The 12,073-nt window shown below is 36.3% G+C and overlaps 2 protein-coding genes across 2 annotated transcripts in view; both read right to left on the bottom strand.

Moving 5' to 3' along the window:
- Nucleotides 1–12,073, bottom strand: part of LOC140171762 (proprotein convertase subtilisin/kexin type 6-like) — a 73,021-nt gene that overhangs the window by 10,898 nt on the left and 50,050 nt on the right. The window contains exons 13-17 of the mRNA XM_072195082.1: nt 11,703–11,890; nt 10,069–10,402; nt 6,245–6,354; nt 4,180–4,279; nt 1,824–1,966 (exon numbers count right to left, since the gene is read on the bottom strand). Coding sequence (XP_072051183.1) covers nt 1,824–1,966; nt 4,180–4,279; nt 6,245–6,354; nt 10,069–10,402; nt 11,703–11,890 — 875 coding nt within the window. The remainder of the gene's footprint in view (nt 1–1,823; nt 1,967–4,179; nt 4,280–6,244; nt 6,355–10,068; nt 10,403–11,702; nt 11,891–12,073) is intronic.
- LOC140171766 (F-box/LRR-repeat protein 4-like) overlaps nt 9,934–12,073 on the bottom strand; it is a 238,554-nt gene continuing 236,414 nt past the window's right edge. Inside the window, exon 4 of the mRNA XM_072195086.1 lies at nt 9,934–10,053. The gene's annotated coding sequence lies outside the window, so the exon portion shown is untranslated. The remainder of the gene's footprint in view (nt 10,054–12,073) is intronic.

Here is a 12,073-nt window from a genome sequence, read left to right as displayed (position 1 = left end):
ACCTCAGACCTATCGAATTGCATTCTGAATCTGAAGCATGTCTTTCTGATATCAAATAATTTTCATTTTTTAAATCACAATATAATACAAATTTTATGACAAATTATAAAAATTTGATATTTTTCAAATTTTTGATATATAACAGTCCTCGAAGTAAATTATATAAATCTAATGATATATTCTTAAAGTGTATGTAGTAGGGAGGAAAAGCCGACGGTCAATTGAAAATTTTGACCTTTCATATTGAAGATATGGATTTTTTTCCCAAAAAGACCTAATTTTTTTGGTGTTTTGGGAAAAAATCCATATCTTCAATCTGAAAGGTCAAAATTTTCAATTGATCGTCGGCTTTTCATCCCACCTACATACACTTTAAGTATAAATCATCAGATTTATAAAGTTTACTTCAAGTACTGTTAAATATCAAAAATATCAATTTTAATGATTTGCCATAAAATGTGTATTAAATTGCGTAATTTCAAAAATCAAAATTATTTGATATCAGAATGACATTCTTCAGATTCAGAATGCAATTCGATATGTCTGATGTGCTCCAATGTCCCAAAATAAATACTGTCCAAACGTTCATACCCCAGCCCTTAAGTTGTCCCAAAAGTTTCTTAAGACATAGGCCTATACCATATTCGTTCCATAAACCGCCCAGGGCCCTTACAAAGTCATTTTGGGTGGGCGCTTATTTTTTACATTGTTAAATAGTCATCCATCACCATCTGATAGTATTTAGTTACTCATAGTTGGTGCGCCCTCAAAACATTGGTGTCTAAATGTGTCCAGGTTTGTTTACCAATGGTGATTGTCGGCAAATAAAATATGTGACCAGCGTCAACAAAACCCGAAACAAGGCGCCAGACATATTTTTGAGGCCTTTAAAGATGACATTCCCATAAAAAAATGCAATTTTAGAATTCTTAATTTCATGGTATTTAAATGTGGGACTAAGCGGAAAGTACTTAAAAAGAGGTTTATTTAATCAATAAATAACAGTTTAACTATGATCCCTATTCAATCCTGATCCCTATTCAATCCTGTGTAAGGCAGGAAACTAATTGGCCCATTACTCAGAATAGCAATTTGGCAAAAATATCAAGGCATCAATTACAAAATTATCCATATCTTGAAAAGTGTTAATGGTATTTATATAATTTTGGTATCATTATAAAGCTTATTGTCTTACAATTTTATTCAAATCATGAAATGTCAAAAATGCAACTTGTTCCTGGTTTCGTCAGAGCTGGTCACATATCAAAAATACGATTTTAAAGTCAGAATTTGCAGGTGGTTATTGGTAAGTATTTTTAATATCTATGAAATAGCATCATAATCTATGCATGCATGTATAGTCACTCGATAGGTAAGCTTAATGGAAATATTTTGACAAGTTTTGGATGGGCAGTTAATAATATCACATTTGCTTGTTGTAAAGTCGCTGGGTGGGCGTTTATAGGAGCATGGGCTGTTAATGGAATGACTATGGTACATTACGTTTCTCTTCCTGGAGAGAATTGATCAAAAATTGAATTCCCTTCTGAGGTTCGTATCTATCAATGAGTTGACCAGATCACAAGGATGTCATTATAGCTAGAGGCAGTATATAACACAAATGGGTCAATTAGTTACATAGAAATGACCTTGTGTGGTATTTGGTTCCCAGGAAGTGAGTTTTGCCTGAGGCAATTTGTGGTTAAATGTTGATCCTTCACTACACGAGTTATTACCCTCGATTTGGTTGAAAAAGGAGGTGAGACATGATCAAATCTCTCCAGGTAACAAAACATAATGATGTCTATTTTTCAGCAACATACCCTCATCTTGTTTGCATTCAGTGCAATCTGTTAGTCCACCATCATTACATTCCTCACATAAACTATGGCATTGGAAGCACTCCCCTTCTGAATCATAGGACCCAGACGAACATCCTTCATCGCAACTTCCGTCATTCAGTACTCTGTAATAAATAATACATTAAAATACATTATAATAGGATTAAATATAGGGATGATTACAGAGAAAGGTAATCCAAGCTTAAAGGGGCATTTTGTGATCCACAGCCTCATCCCCCACTTTTCTCAAAAAAAGTTGAGATTTTTATATCACTGGAAACCTCTGGCTACATAATGTTTATGTACAAAATATTTCTTGCAGATTAATTCGTTTTGCAAAGATATCGTGAAATTTGAATTTCGTTCTGGTGCACCAGAACGAAATTACAACGCATGTCTATGGAGCAGTGTAATACACATAATCATGCATAACTCGCATAACGCAAAATCGGAATCAACTGAAATTTTGGGAATATGCTTTTTCGTGGATATGTACTGAAAAATGTCATAAAAGAGGATGCTAGGATCACGAAATACTCCTTTAAGGAGATGCAGATGCTACAAAAGAAACAAACACAACTTTAATTACAATATTGCTTTAAGGTACTACACCCCCTGATAAATGTTGTGACTAATTTTGTATTTTTCTCAAAAATGAACTACACACTGGTAACAAATGTTATGTATATTACAGGGCAAGGAATCCAATTACTACACTGGAATTTCAGTGACCCAAGACAAGCGGTTTGTTATTTATGATAAGAAATAAGGTACCGCTAGGGTGTACCTCATTTCCTATCATATACTGAATCGCTTGTCTTGAGTCACTGAAATTTCAGTGTAGTAACTGGATTCCTTGCCCCAATAATATATACATAACTTTTGTTACCAGTTTGTTATTAATTTTTTTAGAAAAATGCAAAAATAGTCCCAAATTTACTACAGGGGTGTAGTACCACCTTAAAGTAATAATGTGTGATTTGCATAAAGAATAGATTCCTATTTAAATGTAAGCTTTCACTGATAACTACTGATCACATTGTCCAATTTCGAGGCAAACAAATGAGGTAAAACAAAGAAAATTGCTATTTCATTCCAGCGCCTACAATGTATGTATCAGCTCGCTGAACGTATTGTCATGAACATTGGCATAGTTTTACACAGCTAGGACGAAATAACAAGACGAATAGTGATATGCACACAGATTATACGTCAAGATGGACAGTGCTTACAATGTGTGTATAATCTCGCCGATCGTACTTTTATCATGATTATTAGCAGAGATACACGCAGCTGAGGTGATGTACAAACAAGACGTAAGACGAATAGGGATATGCACACAGATTATACGTCAAGATGGACAGCCTTGATGTGTGTACAATCTCGCAGATCGAACTTTTATCATGATTATTAACAGAGATACACGCAGCTGATGTGATGTACAAACAAGACGTAAAACGAATAGCAATATGCATACAGTTTATACCGTACATCACTGATTCAATGGTAAACACGCACGAGATATGTTTATCCAGCACTCGATCAGTGATAGGTAACCTACCTATCATCTTCACAAGCAATACATATCAACTCAGTTATACACAATCTACATCCATCTGGACAGGCATGGCAAGCTGCCAGGAACTGAACCCAAGACCTCATGCATCAGAGGCAAGTACCCTATAACCACTACACCACTCGCTCCCTCCCTACAACATAACATTCATTACCTCTATGCTATTTAATTTGTAACCTACCTATCATCTTCACAAGCAATACATATCAACTCACCCCTACACAATCTACATCCATCTGGACAGGCATGGCAAGCTGCCAGGAACTGAACCCAAGACCTCATGCATCAGAGGCAAATACCCTATAACCACTACACCACTCTCTCCCTCCCTACAACATAACATTCATTACCTCTATGCTATTTAATTTGTAATCTACCTATCATCTTCACAAGCAATACATATCAACTCAGTTATACACAATCTACATCCATCTGGACAGGCATGGCAAGCTGCCAGGAACTGAACCCAAGACCTCATGCATCAGAGGCAAGTACCCTATAACCACTACAATCCCTCCCTACAACATAACATTCATTACCTCTATGCTATTTAATTTGTAATCTACCTATCATCTTCACAAGCAATACATATCAACTCAGTTATACACAATCTACATCCATCTGGACAGGCATGGCAAGCTGACAGGAACTGAATCCAAGACCTCATGCATCAGAGGCAAATACCCTATAACCACTACACCACTCTCTCCCTCCCTACAACATAACATTCATTACCTCTATGCTATTTAATTTGTAACCTACCTATCATCTTCACAAGCAATACATATCAACTCAGTTATACACAATTTACACCCATCTGGACAGGCATGGCATTTGTCATCATCCACATCTCTGTAGGTACCTGTTGGACAATCAACACAATTCTATTGATTATAAAGGAACTCTTAACTTAAGGGTACACGACGTATTGTTGGTCGAAGCAGCAAAAAAAAAATTGATATTCATTATTTAAATCATTATTGAAAAATAACACTTTGATGATGTTTTGCAAAAGTTCATTCTACAAATCATACACTTTGAAAATGTGTTTGATTTATTGTTGTGTTTGAGTTACGTACATTTTACAAATATGTTGTTGTTTCAGCCCTCTACAACATAACTCAAGAACCACAGGACTGTGATATTTGAATTCTGCACGCTCGCTATGCAATTTTTACCAAAGCTCACTACCATTCGCAAGATACTGTGAACTACCAAATCGGAACAGTTTAAAATAGTTGCTAACCTTAATGTTACCTTTACCTTTACATGCCAATGGCTGAGATTAAGGGATATATCGTATTCATTCCAATAAGCGCCCACCCAGGGTATTTTCAATTTGCTAAAGGGTAACATTAATGTTTAAGTGACAGATAGACGTTGATACAGTGAAATAGCTGGAGGACTGCACATCCTGTGTAAACTTGCAATGCATTTTCAACATCAGAAAAGCTACTAGAACATCTCTAATAAGCGCCCATCACAAAAAAATTAGGTAAACCAGGTAAAAAATAAGCGCCCACCCAAAATGACTTTGTTAAGCACCCTGGGCGCTTATTGGAATGAATATGGTACCTATACTTACATTTAATTAGAGCAGATTTCTATGTTTACTTCTATTTTTTATCACAAACTGGGCAACCTTTAATCAAATATTGCCTCTCATTAAACAAATATTATCTCACATTTGTTTTGGATCACAAAATATTATATTATTTTTGATCTATTGCAGTCTTGATTTTGTGGTGAACTGTGGAAACCACACTGGAAGTGTATGTACTATCCTATGGGGCATTGTTATATACATTTTTTCTTCTCATATGAAAACTGCTGGAGCAGTACAACTCAACATTGGAAACATATTGTTTTACTGGTAGGCCTCAATTTTTTATTAAATACTACAACATGCACAGGCCAGGGCACCATAATTTGCAATAAACTCAAGTGAGGAATAAGCCAGGAATAAACTAAGTAAACTAAGTTACATTTTAATTATACTAGAACATAAAGAATGTGATTATATAGGAGTTACATTTTAATGAGAGGAAATTGAAATTATTAGATCATGAAAATAATTCTAGCAACATAAATATTCTGAACTTTCTAAATTTTGGTTAAGTTCATAAGGGGTGCTTATTAAAATGACGAAGTAAAAATTTACAGACATTCACGCCCTGGCCATCGCAGTGGACCCAATTCAAACATTAACATTTCCACTAAATTTTAAGAAAATCCGAGAATATTTAGTTGACCTCAAATGACCTTGCAAAATAATGGCTTCCAATGTCATGAAAATTCATCAATCTTTACTTATTTTCATAAAAATCTAACAAGTTATCTGACCTCATATGACCTTAAAATAACTTTCAAGTTTGGTCAAACATGATGTTTACTCTTACCTAATTTCATCACAATAGGATAAATCCGTTAACCCCATGAGAACTACCTGCCGATTGGCCAAAAAGAAGTTTTCATTATCAATTGGACCAATCAGCAACAGTGTTAAAATAATTTCACCACACACAAAAATTGGGGTGAATTATTTGCAAAACTCCATTCTGATTGGTGATTCAAGTGAAGATATCATGTAATTGACCAATCAGAGGCAATGTTAGATTGGCAGGTAGTGCTCAGAGGGTTAAGAAAAAACAGAATGCTTGTGAATAGCATTGTAAATGTGGTAATAGCGCCATCAGTCAACCAGACAATGCGAGACTATGAGGTAGTCTACATTTGATGTGACATTGCAAACAAAGTTTGTTTTTGACCACCAGTATCGTGTTCACCAATTAATTTTGGGAACAATTAGTAAATAAATTTGACCTACCGTCCCTACAATCAGGTTCACACACTCCAAAGTTGAGATATGAATCCACCATGCAACTCAAGCAGTCATCGAATGCGAAACCATCACATGTTTTACATGTTGGATGACATCTAAAACATAAATTGGAGATTTATTTGTTATATTACGAATGAAAATTTGTTAGCTAAGAACTCATATATAAGGAAGATTTCAGATGAATGCAGAAGTCTTATTCACACATGTGTATATCTCCACACATACTGGCATTAACACCCAGTTGTATGACGCAATAAGAAATATGTAAAAATGTGGTAATTATGTTAATAATAACATTAATAATAAGAACATAAATAATAATATCATTAATAACACATTATAATCAAATTAAGTATTTCTTGGCCACTGTGAACGCTAGTGGCTCCGCTAATAAACACACGCAAATATAGCACGGTACAGAAGAAAGTATACACGCGCCTTACACTGCGTACACGCTTAGTACACTACATGGACTCAACGCGCATGTTCCACTTTGGCCAAGAAATACTTAATTTGATTAATAGTAATAATAACATAATAATAATAGAATAATAACAACATTAATTTTAATAGTACTAACAATAACAATCACAAAAAAAACCCCAAAAAATAAGTTCCAAAAATAATGCAAAAGTGATATTCATAAAACTGTCAATGATTGAGCCAGTACCATCAAAAATATACAAAACCCTATTTTATCAATTCTATTACCCTCATGACTAATATTGACAATCATGCACAGTTGAAATCTCCAACACAGGGAGTGTGAATTTCAAAAGGGGTTACCTGAAAAGGGTGACTCCATTTGAAATCTACGAAGTTTTCTGTGTTGCAGATTTTCCGCGAATAAAGCTGAATTTAGGATGAACAGCAGAAAATGCAGTTTTCATAAAAAGAAAATAAAAAACATCAAAACCCCACAAAAAAATGAAAATAATGAACAATATTATCAATAAAATGATATAAATATTAAATTCGGCTTCAAAATGCAACATAATAAAGAATGTTTTACCATAAAATATGGACCATATATCAGGGTAAAATCGTAAAATTAAAGTTTTTGCGAACAAAGTAAAAATTTTGAAAAATTGTAAAATTTACAAAGCAGAAGAAAGCAGAATTTTTTTTCTTTAATCTACACCCCCTGTGTGGGTGATTAAGGTCATGTTTTCCACAGAGAGTGTATGGGTTTCAACAGGAATAACCTAACTTGACCAGCTCCCACAAAACCCTCAACATATTGGCACATCCAGGCAGAATGTTTTTTTTTAACAAGAGACTATTTTCAATTAACGAGACTGTAAAATCGCCGGTTTATCCTTCGTACATGGAATTAGCCTAGCACAAATCTTCTATTGAAGGATTATACATCTTTATTCCGTAAGTTGCTTAATTCCACAATGTAGTCTTTACACTAGTCTAACTCATGAATATCTTACACCAAGGATACACCAAATCGCCAACTTGGCGAAGGAGTCACATAGAATGCGTTATCATCTTGTCCACAAAATGTTTGTTTTCTGATCTTGCAAATTCCAGACAAGTTAGACCTTTCTTGTTGTAATTTTTAATTGGTCAAAATGTTTTTTTTTTTTACTGCCACAACAGAGAACAATGGCAAAACAGCTATACAGTAAAATCAAACTTTTCCAGCATGATATTATTTATATTTCAGAAGATTCTGCCCACCTATACGTCGTAGAAGTGACGTCATAATCGGATGAACTACCATAGCAATGGATGAATACAAATATTTTGAATGTACCTGTGTATGCCTGCAATCATAGATTGAATACAATACCGCCCTTTTCAATGATACTAATCTGACTGCTGCGAGTGATTAGCATTTCTTTGACATCTATGGTTCAATGCATCGGTACCGCATGAACGTTGTAGTGTGCAGGGCGATATAGTCAGAATTGTATTAATCCATTGCTATGGTAATTAATCCGATTAACTACGTCACTTCTACATCGTATACTGTACATTCCTTGGATGAGATTCTTATGCTTGAAGAAATTGGTGTTTTTCTAATATGCAATTTCAGTTTCAGCAGCTGTAAACCTGTACATCCCACCATATATTGAACCAAGGCCAAACAGGGCCGACCAGAACCCCCCCATTAAAACTGTGAGAACTCACCCAGATCCTGCCAACCTATTAATATATTTCCAGACCCAACCGTCCCATAAATTTTGAACATTTTAAAATCCAATCCGCTATCGGTCTGGGGTGTTTCGGATTTTCAGGTTACCCCTCAGGGGCTCCAGTTGGAAACTGCATTGACCCTAATATAAGAATCTTTGACAAATTGTACCTTAATTTCAAAAGTATATGTGGTGTAAAAGTAGTGTACCCATATCTGGTGTCATTTTTAACTTATAGTTTCTAATCTTCACAGCTATATCAACATCTCAAAAGAGTAAAAAATTGCCATGTTTTTTTGTTTTGTGGGAGCAGGTCACAAAGAAAGTAAATAAAACCATTTATTTGTCCTCCATACCCTCCAACTGCCTGCTTTACAAGCTTATTTATGCTGAAAATTAGGCTTATGGTTCCTGATAAATCATCACCTCCATGCGACTGGAAAAAATATACAAAATACCTCCAATGTTCAATGTGTGCCTTTGGATTCCACACTTGTATTTAAAGGGTTAATGGGTCCAGGCAGCCAGGGCATACTTCAGCTAGTGATGTTATAGCAAAATGTTACATATTGTCAACAAAATATTATGCAATTCTGAGGTTTTGTAAACCACTTTTTGTAATGTTAACTCTCTCCACGTGGGTGTCGACTGCAGATGACAAGTTCCAAATTATTTTTCAAAAATTTCGGATTTGTAACTTTTCATGACCAAATTTATAATCAGCATGAAAAATGGATTGAAATGAGTACAAACAAGCCTAGTATTGATTTAGTGGTTCATAAGATAGCTCTCAATATTTTGAGAAAATATCTTACAAAAAGATTTATTTATGTTGAAGACTATGGCTAGCACGCAGAGCATTAAACCATGGTTCTGATCATATACTGACAATTTGTTTTTGAACCAACTTATGCCCCGGAAGATTTTTAAACCTTATGTATATGAACGCTTTATTGAGCAAAAACACCACTAGATCAATACTATCCTTGAATATTACATTACTGTTTGTAACTTGAGACAATATTGCCACATTGGAATGATTCTTAACCCTAACCGCCTAGGGGCTTTTTGGCGACGGGAAGGGAAAGAAGGAAAGAATAAAGAGAGAAAAGAAGGAAAGAAGTTGTTTGCTCTGGGTGGGATTCGAACCCGAGACCCTCGCATGCCAAGCACTCGTCGGCGACACTTTGCCACGGGTCTTGGGCTTCGCTGGCCAGCGAAACCGTGCCTATATATCACTTAGGCGATTGCGTCATCACACCACGTGGGATGCATGCACGAACAGCGCATATATCAAGTAGTATTTTGTAGTATTCAGGAGCGTTAGGGTTAAGGAAGCCTATACTGAGTTTCAATAGTGGTAACCTAACCCTAACCGCCTAGGGCTTTTTGGCGACGGGAAGGGAAAGAAGGAAAGAATAAAGAGGGAAAAGAGGGAAAGAGGTGGTTTGCTCTGGGTGGGATTCGAACCCGAGACCCCTCGCATGCCAAGCACTCGGTCGGCGACACTTTGCCACGGGTCTGGCCAGTGAAACCGTGCCTATATATCACTTAGGGCGATTGCGTCATCACACCACGTGGGATGCATGCACGAACAGCGCATATATCAAGTAGTATTTTGTAGTATTCAGGAGCGTTAGGGTTAAGCTGGTGTTAACTTACGCTATACACTCCCTGCTCACTTCTCCGCCGTGTATGTCAGTACTTATATAAAACCCATCTCCACACTGCTCGTCATCCACACAGCGATTTCCTTTATGCACTAGGTCTATATCGCACGAAATACAGTCAGTTTCATCTGGTCCATGGCAGCTCTCACAAGTGGTATGGCATGACAAGCACTGACTATCTTTGAGGTAATAATTACTTGGGCATGACAGTTTACACTCGTTGCCATCGAGGACAGCACCTGCTACGCATGATTGACAGTTGTCAGGGACATCTTTACATTCTTCGCAAAGGTCATCGCATCTGTGGCAGACGTTGTCTCCCTTGTCTGAAACAACAACAAATAATTAGAGGTTAATAACTGCGCATCGGTTATTTGGAGGGCATTGTGAAAAATCTAAACATTTTGCCTTTGGAACCGAGGTCCAAAGCAAAATGTTTAGATTTTGCACAATGACCGACATATTACCGATGCAAAGTTATTAACCTCATTCATAACCGTCACTTTGATCTCTTCACTTTACAAAATCACACGAAATTTTGCTCAACAGTTTGTCAAAATGTATGATTTTAACAACTTCCCTTTCCAAAAATCGATCAGGCTAAAACAGAACGACCAATAACAAAAGTGCGCATCACAATCTGTGCAAATATGGTAGCATGCAATCAAGATACGGCAGCCAGAGCGCAATTTGTTCGACGCTCAGCGCTTGCGGAGGTTACTAATATTTACTTTCGAACAATTACGTGGTCAATTGTGAAATATTAATGATCTTGATAATGGGTTCGCGTTTTCACAAATAACTAAATGTGATTGGATCGCACGCATCACTATTATTAATGAGGTTATGAATGGCTAATAATGAACTATGATATGGAACGATGCAAAGTAGATGTAAATTTGTAACAATGTGGATTGATATACCATGGGAATATTCATCATTACAACTAAGGCCAGTACAGAAAATACTAGGCAAATTGCATGTACTTCTATAATATTTTGCTCAACATAATGCCTGTCTCTACATTAACTGTTTATACTTTGTTCAACTTATAATTGACAACAATTATTTGGGTTTGCCCTCATAAAGTCCCAACTTACGCTCAATTTCGGCTTGCGATAATGATTGCTTCAACTGACTTTCTTTTATTTACGATTTAGCTAAGGAATAAATACTATAATGCACACACATTGGAGATATCGATGATGTGTTTTATTGACATTTTATATAGGTAAAATTAACCTGACTGCCATTCTGCCCTCAAATATGTCCTCTACCGACGGCTATACTCTGATCAGCTCTTAATAGACGGGACTCATAACATCGTGGATTGATACAGAATGGCGTACACACAGCTAGGCACAGCACCTACGCGAACTGCGCTTTGCGTTTATGATGTGTGCGTTTGTGAATTTACGTGTGCGTATGTTGCAACTTTATTGGCTCGTGCAGTAACAAAAACCGAATAATTTCCGTCTATTAAGAGCTGATCATAGTATAAAATAGTACAAAATGTTGCACCAAATTTCAAAAAATCGATAGCTTCAGAGGGGCACTTTGCAGTTTTCTTTTATTTCATGTGGCACTTCAACAAGTCTATTTGAGGAAGCCTGCTAATAATCTTACCTGCAAAGAATCCATTGTCACATTCTTCAAGACACTCTCCATCTAGCAGGAAGAGATCATCTGAGCAGGAGGTACAATCCCATGGCTCTGGCCCAACACAGGTTTTACACTCCTTGTTACAAGTCTTGCATCTCTCATGCATGTAGGTAGGGGGATACTGGCCATCAGGGCAATATTTCACACAGTTTCTGAGAAGAGAAACCAGAAAAAGTTGTTGTCAGTGAAAATAGAAAAGAAACTCGCAACCTTATATCCAATGACATCCCTTGGAACCTCCTTTATAAAACCAGAACCCATGCCATTCCTCTCGTGTGTCAGCTTTATATGTCTCAATATTTAAATGCAAAGAACACTAGGGTATGCTCCCCTCT

Source organism: Amphiura filiformis, chromosome 15 (assembly GCF_039555335.1).
Source record: "Amphiura filiformis chromosome 15, Afil_fr2py, whole genome shotgun sequence".
Taxonomy (NCBI): domain Eukaryota; kingdom Metazoa; phylum Echinodermata; class Ophiuroidea; order Amphilepidida; family Amphiuridae; genus Amphiura; species Amphiura filiformis.
Note: the sequence above shows the minus strand (reverse complement) of the source record. Positions and strands in the feature narration are given on the sequence as shown.